Source organism: Mastomys coucha, unplaced genomic scaffold (genome assembly GCF_008632895.1).
Source record: "Mastomys coucha isolate ucsf_1 unplaced genomic scaffold, UCSF_Mcou_1 pScaffold14, whole genome shotgun sequence".
Classification (NCBI taxonomy): Eukaryota; Metazoa; Chordata; class Mammalia; order Rodentia; family Muridae; genus Mastomys; species Mastomys coucha.
The window spans coordinates 86228904-86245343 of NW_022196896.1; the positions used below are offsets into that span (position 1 = coordinate 86228904).

Below are 16440 nucleotides of genomic sequence, written 5' to 3' on the forward strand. Positions count from 1 at the left end.
GTAGGGAGGAGGCTTGTTGGGTAGAAGGGTTTTAGCAGGGAAAGGGGTAGATGAGAGGACAAAATGGGGTGTTGGGCGGGACTGTTAAAATTATATAAATGTATGAAATTGTCAAAAATAAAAAAATACTTATTGGGGGAGGTGGGATACAAGTCAATATGAATAGAAGACCTACAGAAGCTACAACTGAAATTGCTACCCTCCCCCCAAAAAAAAACACTCAGAGGCCTTTTTGTGTTGGGCAATTACTCCTGAGCATGGGGTCTGTCCTAGATTATGTTTGAAATACCTATTGTCACTCCATTCCAGGTAGGTTTTTACCCTTCAGAAATTTTACTTTGTTAGCTCTACTCATCTAACTTCTGGTAGACAGCCTTACTAGGCTTCTAGACTCCTATGCTTATCCCATTCTCATCCCATGCTGTGTTAGGTGTTGATGTAGATAGAAGTAACTTTATTCTTCTGTAATAATAGTCATCTCGAAGGCTTACTGACTCTGTCTGCTAACTTTGGCCTAATTCTGGAAGCTTCTAGCTTCTGTACAATCTAATGTAGGCCTGGAATATTTTCAGACTCTGAGACTTATTCTGAATAAGCTCACCCCTTCCTAATTCTCTCTGAGTTCTGGCTGGCTGATTTAACTCAGGTTTTCTGAATCAAAACTCCTCTCCAAGCTGCCTGGTTCAATCTGGTTTCTCTCAGCTTCTTCTGAATTGCTCTGTGTGGCCTCAAACTAACTCTGACAATCTGTTACAATCTTCTGACTCCTTCTCATTCCCTGGCGCATTCTGCCTTCACCTGTGTCTAGCTTGTTCTCTCTATACAGCTGTTCTGGTAAAACCACCTCTGTCTCCCTCTCTGTGCTGCTCTACTCTCCCTCTCGACTCTACTGTTCTGCACTCCCAACTCTACTGTATCCTGTACTGTACCCTCTTCCTCCTGTACTCTTATCTCTCCCTCAAGTAGCTTCCCTTTCCTCTCTCTTCTCATGAGAGTTGGGCATATCCTATTCTGTCAAATCTTTCTCCTATTCATCACTTTCTGCCACTCAATTAGTCATCACTTTCAAACATGGTTGCTTCCTTCTACATACTAACCTTACCTTCATTGTTGGGATTAAAGATGTGTACTAAGGGCATGGTTGTATTCCAGCCTGAGGGATGAAAGGTATGTGCTAAAGTCTGCCACAGACACACCCTAACTAGAAACAAGGTCAAAGTTACTATTGACATGTTTTCTGATATTCTTCATTGGCTAATTCGTAAGTTTTTATACAGTGTTTTAGTAACCATTCTGGTGCTGTGAAGAGAAACCATGACCAAGGCAATTCTTAGAAAACCTTTAACTAGGGCTTGCTTAAGAGTTTTATAGAGGGGCTGGCAAGATGGCTCAGTGGGTAAGAGCACTGACTGCTCTTCTGATGGTCCTGAGTTCAAATCCCAGCAACCACATGGTGGCTCACAACCACCCGTAGTAAGATCTGACGCCCTCTTCTGGTGCGTCTGAAGTCAGCTACAGTGTACTTATGTATAATAATAAATAAAAAAAACTTAAAAAAAATGTTTTAGAGACTTAGTTGGTGATGATTATGGTGGGAAGCAGACAGAAGTGGCACTGGAGCACTAACTGAGAGCTTTACATCTGATCTACAAGTGGCAGACAGAAAGACACTGGGCCTGGCATAACACACTTCTTCCAACAAAGCCAAACCTTCTAATTCTTTCCAAACAGTTCCACCAGTAAAGGACCAAGAAGCACTTAAATAGATGTGCCCATAAAGGGGTTGTTTTCATTCAAACCGCCATATGCCAAATGTCTCTTGGGTATATAGAGAATGACTTGTTGCGCTGCTTGATTAAAAGCCTTAAGTGGGCCAGAATCTACTGAAGTGTTCGCTCTGAGGAGAGAGATTGGGAAAACAGTAAGCACTTATTTTATATTTTTTTTCCAAAGTACAGATCTGATGAGAGAAATATTTTAACCTTTCTTAGATGTCTGAGGAACTCTCAGCTAATCTGATAACTCTCTTACATTTGTATACACTGACTTATATTTAGAATTCACATTATTGCAGAAACCACTTTTGGTCCAGGAAAACAAATTCTTGTTATTTAATTCCCTAAAAGGGGTGTAGTGGGAGTGGGGGTGCCAGAACAAAAGAAAGAAAGAAGAAAGAAAGAAAGAAAGAAAGAAAGAAAGAAAGAAAGAAAGAAAGAAAGGAAGGAAGAAAGAAAGGAGAAAAGGAGGGGCTGGTGAGATGGCTCAGCGGGTAGAAGCACTGACTGCTCTTCCGAAGATCCTGAGTTCAAATCCCAGCAACCACATGGTGGCTCACAACCACCTGTAATGAGGTCTGTCGCCCTCTTCTGATATGTCTGAAGTCAGCTACAGTGTACTTATCTATAATAATAAATAAATCTTCCAAAAAAAAGAAAGAAAAGGAAAAAAATTCCTAAAGTGAAAGGCCTTGAAATAAAAGATTATTTTTCTTCTTTTCAGATGTTTTTTAGAATGTAGTTTATATAAGGAATGAAATAAAGGACTCCTTCTGTTATCTTAGGTAGTTACATTAGAGCTAACAAAGAAGCCCTTCCCAGATAGCTGGAATTCCTTTGTTCTAACCTCCTGGTGATGGCTAGTTAAGTTAAACTGCAGGTTAAAACCCCTTACTCAGAAGAAAGGTGCACAGGCCTTACAAAAATGGCTTGCTCTCACTCTCCTTTCTTCTGTTTTTCTTTTTTTCCCTTTGCTTGAGACATTAAATTTTTGATAAATAGTTGCTGCTAAGGAGATATTAAGAAAATCTTTTTAACATCTTTCCCTGCTTTGCTGATAGGAAATGTCAGCAAACCAGATTTGGGGATTCAGCGATCCATTGTCAGGGTCCTGTGTATGCCTTTCTTACCATGGCAGCTGGGAACTCTCATGCTTTCTGTACTAAACAAGCTTACTAATAATATGTCCTTATGCTTCTCAAACCAAAGTTCGGCATTTTGCAAACACTGTGGCACATCACCTTCCCCGTCCAGTCTCTTCCTGTTTGTGTAGTTTAGCAGTTGTAAAGCAGATGAGCACCTGAAAGCCTGAAAACCCTGCATAAGGCCTTGGCTTCCTTGTGTGACCCTTTGAAGAAATTAGCAGGAGGAGGAAGAGGACGAGGACACAATTGGTTTAGTACTGTTGTTCATAGTCTGTGTCCTGACTGTTGAGATTGCTGTTAGCTTTCTCTGTTATGTTACTCTGTCACCTCATTATACATGAGATGACCCAGTCACAGGAAAGCTGACTGCAGCTCAAAATATCTGTGTGCTTCACTGCAGGCCAATGAGTCATTGTTTTGTTTTTGTTTTTTTTGAGACAGGGTTTGTCTGTGCATCCCTGGCTGTCCTGGAACTTACTCAGTAGACCAGGCTGGCCTCGAACTCAGAGATCTGCCTGCCTCTGCCTCCCAAGTGCTGGGATTAAAGGCGTGAGCCACCACCACCTGGGCTGTTTCTTTTCTCTCTATCATTTCAGTTGTTTCCTCTCCAGTCTCTGTTTACTTTCCATGACTCCTCAGAAGTAAAGCAGTGTTAGCTTTGTTCTTCCGTGCCTTGTTCCTAAAGTACCTGTGGCTTTATAACTTTGTTTGGGGCTGGAAGGATGCCCAGTGGTTAAGAGTACTTGCTGCCCTTCCAGAGGATCCAAGTTCATTTCCTTAACATCCATGTCAGGTGGCTCATCACTGCCTGGAACTCCAGCTCCAAAGGATGTGACACCTACCTCTCTGAACTCTGGGTGTCTGCTCTCACATGTGGGCATACACAGATGGACCATACACATAATTTTAAAAATGATAAAACTTAATCTTTTTTAAAAAATGAACAACTTTTGCTTGGTCTTACTTTGGAATTTTACATCTGTTGGGAAGGAAATAGGGTAGTAAGACAAAAACTCTTTAGGAGTTAGTGGCAGTCCTTAGGAATCCCAAGACAAATAGTAGATAGCCAGCTCCAGTGACTAGCTTTCATTCTGCCTCACTGCACTTACAAATAGGACCCAAGTTCAGTGACAAGGCTGGAGGCGTGGCTCGTGGGTAAGAGCATCTGCAGGCACACAGGAAGTGAGGGCCGGGGAGGAAGCTGGAGGTAGGAGAGTAGAAAATGCAAGCAGTGAAGAGAGTAATGTATAGAGTGGTACCATGTGCTGCTTGCCAGCCTTGTTACTACTGGTGTTGGTGAGAAAAGTGAGGAAAGTAGGCTCTGTTCTTGTCACCTATAAGTCTTCCGTCTATAGATGAAAGGTATGGTGACATAGACCTGTAATCTTAGCACTCAAGATGCTAAGGCAGGAGTATCATGAATTTTACTCCTACTTGAGTTAACCCTGTCCGGTTGTTAGGTGCGCCTCCCCCCGCCCCCCCCCCAAAAAGAACATAACCCAATACTAGAAACAACAAAAGCCCTCATGTTGAACATAACCATAAGATATTTGGGGGCTGGAGAGATGGCTCAGTGGTTAGCAGCACTGGCTTGTCTTCCAGAGGAACCGGGTTCAGCTCCCAGAACCCAGATGGCAGTTTTCAGCTATCTGTTAACTCTAGTTCCTGATGCCCTCTTCTGGCCTGTGTGGGCTCTACATGTATGTGGTGCACATAAATGCAGACAAAACACTCATACATATAAAAAGTAGAAATAAATAACATGCGGGGGTGGGGGGGTGGCACACGCCCGTAAGCCCAGCACTTGGGAGGCAGAGGCAGGCAGATTTCTGAGTTCGAGGCCAGCCTGGTCTACAGACTGAGTTCCAGGACAGCTAGAGCTATATAGAGAAACCCTGTCTCGAAAACAAACAAACAAACAAGAAACCCCACATTTTTTAAAAATAGAAATTAAAAATAAATAAATAGTATTGAAGAAGGTGGGGGTATGTGAAAAGATGTGTGAACAGACGGATTAAAATTAGGAAAGACTAGTTAAGAAACAATGTGTCCATTATGGGCAGAACAGGGGCCGGGTGCTTACCTCATTCAAAACCATGAATTAGGATGCTGAGCCCTGCCTTACATGTGAAGGAAGCTACCTGCCCAGGAGGTAGGATGCTGAGCCCTGCCTTGCAAGTGAGAGCTCTACACTAACAACATCCAGGAGCTGCTTCAAAGTATATATACCCTTTGGCTTCTTTCTCTCACATCCTGTTTCCCAAGGATGCTTGTACTGTGTTTGCTGTGTTTTTGTTTTGCCCCCCCCCCTTTTTTTAATGTTAAAGATGAGCAGAAGTAAAAGAAGAAATAAAACTTCATTCTAAGTTTGAGTCAGACAATAAAATTACCCATTAACTTTTAAAGCTGGAGATAAAATGCCTGGAGATACGTAAGCTTTTGTTGCTTTGTCACCTCTCCCAGGTGAATGAATGAGTTAGTCATAGATCCCAGACCATTGCTATTAGCAGATGCCCTCATAAACCCTGTTTTGTATTTTATTTTGAGCATCTTGTTAGGAGGACAGTTAATATTCTATAATTATTTAATCTGTCACTTTAAAAAAGTGACACTGTGACAATGAAAACACTTTGGGTAAGAGAAAATCAGAGATGGAGTTGCAAAAAGTAAAACACATTTTATATTTTTATTTTCAGAGGTGAACATATTATGTATGTATGTAGTGGTATACATACAATGAATGTTACAGGACAGTTATCTGCAGTTATGCGGTGGGTTCTATCATGTGACTCCCGTCTGTTGAACTCCATTGTCAGGCTTGGTGTGACAGGCACCTTTGCTGTGATTGTATGCTCAGCCACCTCACTGGCCCCGTGAAAGCGTATCTGAAGTTGATGTTCCTGGGTTCTCTGAATGACCTCTAGTCTGTGACAGCTGTCAGTACGTTTCTGAGTCGGTCTTGACCGTCTGGGCTTTGAGCTTTAAACTACATTTCATATAACCTAAGAGGCATATATGGTTGCTCTCAAGTTGGTGAAGCCTATGAGTGCCCTTTGGACTTGTTTCTGAGTTATGCCACCTGAAAACTTCTCTTCACCCTCTTAACCTTCACTTAAGGCTCCTGCTCCAAAAAGCACGCTCAATCCTGCTGGCCCCATCACCAAGTCGTCAGGTTCAAGGTTCCGGAACAGCGTGGAAGGGCTGAACCAGGAGATTGAGATCATCATTAAAGAGACCGGGGAGAAGGAAGAACAGCTAATTGTAAGTAGTCCCCACCCTCAGAGCGGTCTTGTGTGAGCTCCAGGGCTCTGAAGCAGTCCACATTCTGCTGGCTGTATGTACATTTCTTACTGAGAGAATGAAAATTTAGCTTTTATAAATAAATAAAAATAAAAGCCTTTGACCATGAAAGTGATTGAGGAATTTTAATTTCTTTTCATTTCATAGAATGAATGGGCCCAACCTTAGTTCAGGTCCTCTAGCAGAAACTAGTTTTCATTTGTAGCAAATGCCAGATGGGCATATATATTCTTCTCATTTTGCTATAACTCCCTGTAACAAGTTGGAGTTAGTTCTGTGGACGGTGGGCCAGTTAGAACAGTAAATTGTTTCTAAGGGGGCATCTACCTGCCCCAGGATTGTAGACTGCTTGGTTTGAGTTGACTCGCATCTGCATGGCAAATGAGCTTTGTGGCTTTATCTCAGCTTCTGTTTTTGAGTGCCCAGGGCATTAGTTTGGAGAAATCCTCTACAGGTGTGTGGAGTTTTCTCCCTGCAGGTGAAAGCAGCCGGGTGTGGTGGCTGGCCTTTACTCCCAGTCACTCCAGCTCTCCTCCAGTTTGAGGCTGGCTTATATAACTGAAATTCTTTCTCAGACAAACAAACAGAAAAGACAAAACTTGGTTTAGCTTTGAAAATACACAGCTCTCCCATCCCTGTTCTCCATCCAATAAAATGGAGTATGCTTTCCCTGACTAATTAAAGCTAAGTCAATCAAAGTTGTAGAGGGAGCTGGCTTGTCTGCCATGTGAGCCACACAAGCTTTCCTACGTGCCTCCTTGATTTCACCCTCTAATTAGATCTGCTGTGATTAACCTTTCACTCACAGGAAGGTTTCTTGGAAGAAGAATGGGCAGGAAGACACAGGAATTAAGGGCTACCTGGTGTCATTGGTTAGCACCTTTCCTCTCTTAGGGACCTGTGGCCCACCAAATTTCTCCTCTACTGTGATAATCTTCTTTATATTTTTAGAAATAACAGTACATGATATTCAGTGCAGTATATTTTATTCAGCAAACATTGAGCCTCCTGTGTGCCATGCCCTGAGAAGACAAGTTCTTCCCAGAAGATGAGGCTCACTGAGGAGTCAGATTAGGTATGGAAGTCACTAATGAGCAACAGGAAGGCCCTCTAACAGTAGAAGGGTGGATGCTCACTTGTTTTTGAAATGGGGTTTTGCTATGTAGCCCAGCTGCTTTAGAAATCAGAATCCTCCTGTTTCAGCCTCCCAAGTGCTAGAGTACAGATTTCTGGCACCATGCCAAGCTTAGAATTTGATTTGTGAGTTTCTGTCCACAGAGGAATGTGGACACTGGATATACTGCTAGTAAATTTCAGAATCAGTGGTATAAAGATCTACTTTTACAATTTTGTAACAGCCACAAGATATTCCAGACGGTCATCGTGCGCCTCCGCCCCTCGCACAGAGAAGCAGTAGCACACGCAGCATTGACACACAGACCCCTGGGGGTGCAGACAAGGGAAGCAACGACAGCAGCCGCTCTCAGTCTGTGTCCCCCACATCCTTCCTCACCATCTCTAATGAAGGCAGCGAGGAGAGTCCCTGTTCAGCTGACGACCTGCTTGCCGATCCTAGAGAGAAAGGTACAGTAGGCTGGAGCTGCATCCCTGGATGCTAATAGCCTACCTCCTGTGTGACCTTTTGTCCTGTTCCTTTTGTGGGAGCCCACATGTTGGAGGAGTAAGGAAGAGCCCCAGGTCAGAACAACTGGAGCACAGCGCATGCAGCTTTGCCAGGAGGCTCTGACGGTGCTTTAGTTACGTGGGGTGTGGCTTTTGTTTGTATCTCTTATTTTCCAGCAGTAGTGACTAGTGTAGTGGTTCTCAACCTTCCTAATGCTCTAACCCTATAAAACAGTTCCTTACGTTGTGGTCAGGCCCAACCATGAAATTATCTACTTCATAACTGAGTGCTAGTCATAGTGTAAATATTTTTGGAGATACAGGTTTGCCAAGAAGGTCTACACCCAAAGTTGAGAAGCACTGAACTAATTAAATATTTTCCTGAAAAGTACTTTGTTTTTAATCATTTTCCCTGTTGGGATTTTATTACCTTAATAATTCTTAATTAAATGTGAAGCCTTCAAAGCCTTCAACTTAATGCTGTTTAGGATACTTCTAGCAAGGATTAACTTGATTTTTCTCAAATCAAATGAGTGTTCAAAGCAAAGTCAAGATTGGGGATACTGAGGCTAGAAAGTAGTCCAGTGGTTAAGAGATCTTGTTAATCTTGCAGAGGACCACAATTCATTTCCCAGCACCAACCCACATCAGGTGCTTCACATCCATCTATAATTCTGACTGTAGGGGACTCTTCTGGTTTCTACAGGTTCTGCATACATGTCAGTGCACATACAAACTAGTGGACATACACATACACATGATAAATTTTTTTTTTAAATTAAAGGTTAGAGATACTTATTTTTTTTTCATCTGTTTAAATGGCATTTTTATTATAATATATTTGAAGTTAAAATGTAAAACCAACAAGATTTATTCTACAGGATGATAAAAAGCATAGATTTAAGGAAATATTACATGTGGGTTTATAATATTATGCATCTCATGTTATAATTCAATACATCACAATATCTCAGTAATGCTAAGTCTAGATATTTAGGTAAAATTATGCACTTTACTTTTGGTTTACATTTTGTCAGAAAAAGTTCCTCAAGAAAATATCCATCCTCTCCCAGTTATCTAGGATCACGTTTAGTATTTGACTTTCTGTCCCAGTGGCTAATGATATTTGAGAGATTTAATGGTATAGATATGTTTTTGTTTTTGTTTTTCTTCATTGCCATAGATAGAGATTTCATATCATTAAATACAGTGTACTTCCATTTAATAAAAAGAAATAAATTTCCCTATAGTTTAATGGATTTTATAGTTTAAAGAGCTGCTAAATTCACATTTAGTTGGACAGAAATACTCAGTTTAAGCACAAAAGAAACCATCTTTCCTGGGTTACCAATTTAATTTTGAGACTTGTACTGTATACACTGAAAGAGATAATTCTAAGTATTGTTAACATTTTATAAGCTTCTTTCTCTCTAGGTCTATAAAATGTTATTAATGAAGTTTTCCTGATACAATAGTTAGTGCTTAATACACTGGCATTTTTCATCCTTAAAAAATTATGAATACAATTCAATTGAAAAACTCAAAATATTTCCTTCTTGTTTGAACAACAAATAGTTTCCTAAAATTGTCATTTCTAGCATGTTCTCATCAATAGTCCCTCCTGCTATGTCAAGGGAATATTTAGAAGACAGAAAACAACAAATAAAGGGATCTGTTGAAAAGCTAGACTCAGATGTGATCCTAGATTGGAGATATTATAATAAGAACTAGCCTAAAGTCAATATTCCAAATATTAAGTATAAAATCTTACCTTTGAAAAGAAATTTGATTATTTTTAATCAGCTTATATTAGAGCAATTCATTCTGTTAGCCTAGCCATAGTTTTTATATGTACTTGAAAACAGTGATGTAACAGTTGTTTGTAAGTTGTCCAAGTCAGTTCAGTAGAAGTGTATTGAGAACCTCTTGCATGCCATTCTGACTGGCTGCTCTCCCAGCACCTCAGCATCTGAATCTGGCAACAGTAGAACTTAGACCTAGGGCTTAGGACCCTTTCCCTGAGATAATTTTGAGACTCTGAATACATAGGTATATAAAAGAGATGTACAAATCTAATATGAACTGATGGTAAATCATTAACTGCTGTGTGTGTCCTCCACCCATGCAGAAGAGCAGGCATAGTAGAGAGTGTCTATAGCCCTAGCACTGGAGGGACTCGCTGGCCTGCCAGTCAAGCCAACATGGCAAGCTTCAGTTCCAGTGAGAGATCCTGCGTCAAATGAGGCAGGAGAGTTCAGCAAGTAAAAAGCACTTGCCTTGCAAGCCTGACAACCGAAGTTCAAACTTGAGTCACCCTGAAAGGGAGCCAGCTCCCCACAGGTTCCTCTGACTTCCACGTGCATGATGTGGCACACACACCTACACACTAATAATGAGTAAAGTTATTTAAAAAGATGGAAGCGCTGGCCTTTAATCCCAGCACTGCAGATGCAGATGCAGGCTGATCTGTGAATCCAAGGCCAGCCAGAGCTACAGAGCTAGATCCTGTCTCAAAACACTTTTAAAAGTAAGGTGGTTAAAAAAAAAAAAGTAAGGTGGTGCTCAGTAGTGGAAGACATTTGACACTCTCTGGCCTCCACCTGTATGTGCCTGGGTGTGAGCACATACACCTCATACACCCAGTTTAAGATAAAAATAAATCTTGAGGCCAAGATGACTCAATGGGTAAAGAACCTAGTATACAAGCATGAGGACCTGAGTTTAGGTCTAAAGTACCCATGTAAAAAGCCACACCTCTGTTAATATACATGTATACCCCACATATGGACTCAGAGAATTCAGTCTTGCTGAGTTTGTACTGAGGATAATATAAAGCATCTCGAGAGTTTTTGTGAGTTGATTGGCATTCAGAGTGTATGACTGTCAGTGCTGAGAATGCTGCTTGCATAAGTGCATAATAAACAACAGTGGAATATCGTTTAGGGCCATTTCAGACATTGTTGAAGTTCTGTCCTAATTTCAAGCTAGAGTCATGTAATGATATTTTTAAACTGAAACTCAACTAAAAAATACAGGCATCAATTTTAAACATATAACGCTTAAATACCACACAAAGAATTTTTTTTTTATTTTAGATATTTTCTTTATTTACATGCGAATTTCTCCATTCCCAGTTTCCCCTCCAAAAAACAAAGAAACAAACAAAAACAACAAAAACAAACCCCTGTTGCCTCCCCCTTCCCCATGCCTGCCACCCCGCCCTCTCCCACTTTCTGGCCCTGGCATTCCCCTACACTGGGGCTCAGAACCTTCACAGGGCCGAGGTCCTCTCCTCCTATTGATGATCGATTTTACAATCCTCTACCATACACATGCTGCCTGAACAATCAGACCCCTCCAGGGGCAGTCCTTGGTTACACAAAGAATTTTAAGAAAATGTTTAAGACATCTTTTTCGCATTTAAATCATGTTTTTGTTTTTTTTAAATATATATCGTTTCACATGCTTTGGTATTTTGACTGCATATATGTCTTTGTTAGGGTGTCATATGTCGTGGAACTTCAGTTAAAAGACAGTTGTGAGCTGACATGTAGGTGCTGGGAATTTTTTTTTTAAAGGATTATTTATTTATTACATTTACAATGTTCTCCCTGTATGTATGCCTACAGGCCAGAAGAGGCACAAGATCCCATTACAGATGGTTGTGAGCCACCTTGTGGTTGCTGGGAATTGAACTCAGGACCTCTGGAAGAACAGCCAGGGCTCTTAACCTCTGAGGCATCTCTCCAGTCCCCTAGGTGCTGGGAATTGAACCAGTGTCCTCTTAGAAGAGAAGCCAGTGAGTGCTCTTAACTGCTGAGCCCTCTCCCTAGCACCCATTATGTTTTTATAAGATTAGAAAGCTCTGTGCACAGTCAAAACAATGTAGTTCATAATTTACTATCTTGAGTCCACGTTTAAGGGTTTCAGGAAACCTGTGTTCATGTGGTATGATAGTGTGCAGTATAGAGCACATGCTCTGATCAGAGCCCAGCATGCAGTGAACCCAGCATGCAGTGAACGTGTGCTGTGCGGTCAGGCACCAGGGCTTCCTTAGGTGTTTGATTTTTGCTGTCTTCTGGTTGTTCTACACTAAGAAATCTTTTGTTTGTTTGTTTGGGTTTTTGTTTGTTTGTTTGTTTTTTGTTTTTTGTTTTTTTGAGACAGGGTTTCTCTGTGTAGTCCTGGCTGTCCTGGAACTCAGTCTGTAGACCAGGCTGGCCTTGAACTCAGAGATCTGCCTGCCTCTGCCTCCCAAGTGCTGGGATTATAGATGTGGGCCACCATGCCTGGCACTAAATCTTTTATTCTTGCCATCTTTTTTGTAACCCATATTCAATTGTGGGACACCATAGGGGTTCATAGTTTAAGAAGGTGACTTTAAAGCAGGCTGTGATGGTGTATACCTCTAATCCCAGCACTTACTTGATGGAGGAGAAGGATCACTCAAGATCATCTTTGGCCAGTCTGGGCTATATAAGGCCCTGTCTCAAGAAACAAAACAAAAAACAAGTTGGGTTTTAAACTATATTTGTAGACTGTTGGTAACTGGACTTGTAAAAAAACTGTTAGATTCCAGGTTGGACTGAAAATAGCTGTCAAAAATTGTCCCTTGGTTTCTCATCCCTTCAGCTCTGCCTCTGTATGAATTCCCTAATTTTGTTTCCTGGTACTTTTGATTTTTAAAAAGGAATGACTGATGTCTTCTATGAGTTTCTTTTATTAAAAAACAGGGTCACAGCACTACTTTCAGTAAGAAATTTATAGTTTAGAGACAGATTGAAATTTTTAGAACAGTTACATAAAATACCAAGAAATTTAAATTACTGTAATGTGAACGAGTATGTCAACACTGGACCTAACTGTCAGAGTAATGAAATGGTCCCTCTGCTAGGGTGCATTTGGAAAGATTTCAGAAGCTTTTGATGTAAGTTTAGAGAGAGTTTTGGAAAAACAGTAGAATTTATTTCTTGTTGGTTATGGAAGCTTGTGGGCAGAAGGAAGTGTTTGATATGTATAGCAGCTTTGTCCTAAAGCAGAGACCAGGCAGAAGGACATCAAGAACACTGGCAGAGTTGCATGGCAGGCCAAGGGTCAATAGCAAGCAGCCAGTGAAAAATTGTGTCAGATAATGTGCTGGGGAACATACATGCTGAGAGTATTTATAGAGTCTGTAGATACAGGGTAACAGGTAGGTGTGTGTGTAGTCTGAGGACTCAGTGCTATAGGTCTAAGTAGATACTTCTAAGCAGAAAAGAAACAAAATTGATATTTTATTTTTACATTTACATACATATTTAATTATTATTGATTATGGTGTTTTGATGCATTTTATAATAGTGTTTTTAGTAATCCAATGTCATTTCTTACAGAGAATGGAAACAACTCTCCTTTGCCAAAATATGCAACCTCACCAAAACCTAATAACAGTTACATGTTCAAAAGGGAACCTCCAGAGGGCTGTGAAAGGGTCAAAGTCTTTGAGGAGTGCTCGTAAGTACCCCACATCAACACACTTCTTAATCTAGGATCTTCAAATAAGTTAAAGGCTAGTGCAGTGGTTACTTGTGTATCTTCCACTCAGATCTCACAATTGTTAGTTTTTCCAATGTTTCCTGAAAATAGCCCTGGAATTCCAACAAACCATGTATTACTATCTTACTGCAGAGTGATACTTAATGTCCACTAACATCCAATCATTCTCATTTCTTCAGCTGTCCCAATTAGAAAACGCACACATGATAGTATGTATGCATATATATTTGCAGAGATCAAAGGACAGTTTGTGAGAGTGGGATTTCTTTCTGACCATGTGGGTCCTGAGGGCGAGCTCAGGTTGCTGGTTTGGCTGAGCCATCTGACTAGCCTCCCTAGAGCATATTCTGTGACTATTGTCACATCTGTATTCAACCAGGTTTACATAGTAGGTGCAGCAGCATCTGTTTACTTAAGGTATGGTACATTTCACCCAGAGTGGTTCTTTTTTCAAAGACCTGATAGTCCTCAGGTTTTGCCTTCTTTTTTTGGTCTCCAGTGATTTCTTACTTCAAAAATTGCAGTACACTTTAGGCTCAGCCATACTACTATGAGAAGATAATTTAAGAAGTGGCAGATTTTGTCTATGTGGTACCAAGGGAATTGACCCCAGGGCTTCCTTCACACATGCTACATAAACAGTCTACTCAAGGGCTGTTGTCCCAATTCCTAGAAGCAGAATTTTACTTATTTTTATTAATTAGTTTTTATGTATATGGGTGTTATGTCTGCACCACTTGGGTGCCAGGTGCCCATAGAGGCCAGAATGAAAAGAGTGGATCCTATGGAGCTGGAGTTACAAAAGGTTGTGAGCCAACACATGGGTACTGGTAGGTCCTCTGTAATAATAGCCATCATTCTTTTTTTTTTTAATTCTTTAAAATTTATAAAATATTGTAACAATAAAAATGAGTATTATAAAAGTTGTTTGATGTAAAACAGCAATCAATGAACAGTCTTATGTAGATGCTTGTCTACAGCGATACTGAAAATACATATGTTTTTCTCAATATAAATTTTAAATAACTCACCGGGTGGCAGTGGCGCACGCCTTTCATCCCAGCACTTGGGAGGCAGAGGCAGGTGGATTTCTGAGTTCAAGGCCAGCCTGGTCTACAGAGTGAGTTCCCGGACAGCCAAGGCTACACAGAGAAACCCTGTGTCAAAAAAGCCAAAAAAAAAAAAAAAAAAAAAAAAAAAAAAAAAAAAAAAAAATTTAAATAACTCTAAACATATTAACTGTATATTTTAAAATAATATAGCACTGGTAGTTTTTTTTTAAATGAACCTAAATAGATAAGGTCTGTTTGTTTGTTTGTTTTATTTTTAGTGGAGCCTAAAATCTTGGCTCTTACTGTGGTACAAAACCAAAAAATAACAATTTTTAGACATTGAAGTTCATTGTAATAAGACTGTACTTCAATGACCCTTACATCATCAAAGGATTTTACCTCCATTGTCGCTAAACTAAGAGTTGACAGTTCTGCTGTGCCAAGGAGTGAATTGTAGGCACGATTTTTGGATACAGATTTCCTGCTATGGTCAAAGCTATTTGACTTAAGTGAGTGTCTTCATTTTCAGCCCACAGAGAACAGGTTACATTCATTTAAGAAATGGTGTATGTATTAAGATGGTCTATCCATAAAGTCATTCACCAACTTTTTCAATGCACAATGGTTCTGCTTGGAGGGTGGCACAGACATTAGGTGGGGGTAAGAATCTGGTTCATTGGCTGTGATGATTTTGAAAAGCATTCATCTCAGAAAAAGAATAACTTATAAAGTCCTCTTCAAAATTGATAAATAATTATAAATATCAATAATTATAAAAATCAAGCAAAGCATTCAGTCTCACTCTTTGTTGTTCTCTTACAAGCCACCTCCCAAATTATCTATGGTTTTTTTGGCTATATAAATAATTTTGAAATATGTAAGCTATTCTGAAAACTATAGTATTGTATAAAACATCAAATAAACAATCCTACTAATAGAGAGGCTTGGATAGGAGAAGCCTGATTTCAAGACCATTATATGGTACACAGCAAGACAATGTCAGGTACAAGCAAGCAGAAAGTGTATATGGATTGTATATATTGGATCTATTTCTCCAATTACCAAATTAGAGAGACCACTGGATGACAGCCAACAAATTTCTAATTTCTCATAATTTAGAATTGCAATCGATTAGTTGGTAATACTAATTTTCATATTAAGAGATATTAAGGAAAAGTGATTGTTACTTCCTGTTATTTTTGTTGTTAGAGGTGGAATTATGTTTATGTGGGTTTATTGAAAGATTACTTTCTTGCTTTTTTCTAAGGTGTTGTTTCACTCCTTGTGTTGGTGTTTTCTATCTGTTATCCTTTATAGGGCTGGATTTGTGAAAAGATATTGGGTAAATTTGGCTTTGTCATGGAATATCTTGTTTTCCCTGTCTATGGTAATTGACAGTTTTGCTGGGTATAGTAGCCTGGACTGGCATTTGTGTTCTCTTAGGGTCTGTATGACATCTGCCCAGGATCTCTCCTGCTCTGAGCATTCTGGGTGGGTTTTGTAAGGAAAAGTGTCAGCTGAAAACCCCAAGGCCAAGTTCTCAGCAATTTAGTTTGCCCCAGAGAGAATAGAGAGCAGTGAATAAGAGACAGAAGATAGAGGATGAGGGAGAGGGGAAGGGAACAAGAGGGAGAAGGGGTGGTGGTCCTGGAAGAAAAGGACTGCCTCTGGATAGAGAGGAGACAGCAGTTTATACAAGTTCAAGGGGAAACCCCCGAGTTAGGATGAGGTATTTCATTTTAATTGGGCGTGTTAATTAAGTGAGCCAAAGGATGGGCTTTTGATTGCTGCACCTTGATAGTCAGCTTCAGGAGGAGGAAGTGGCCAAATAAGGGAATAGTCTTGGGTAGCTAGCTTTAAGAATATAATCTCAATGGAGGGAAATGGACTAGAAAGACAAGGCCTGGCAGACCATGCTGGAGTTGGCTAAAGTCCGTCGAGGTTCCATTCCCACCATCACAAAAACACTAAAGCAACCCTATAAGCTTTCCTTTTTTTTTTTTTTTTCTT

General features: G+C 40.2%; 1 protein-coding gene across 1 annotated transcript in view; it reads left to right on the top strand.

Moving 5' to 3' along the window:
- Fam117b (family with sequence similarity 117 member B) overlaps positions 1 to 16440 on the top strand; it is a 72256-nt gene that overhangs the window by 50757 nt on the left and 5059 nt on the right. Inside the window, exons 5-7 of the mRNA XM_031367637.1 lie at positions 6038 to 6181; positions 7579 to 7804; positions 13216 to 13336. Of these exons, the coding sequence (XP_031223497.1) occupies positions 6038 to 6181; positions 7579 to 7804; positions 13216 to 13336 (491 nt within the window). The remainder of the gene's footprint in view (positions 1 to 6037; positions 6182 to 7578; positions 7805 to 13215; positions 13337 to 16440) is intronic.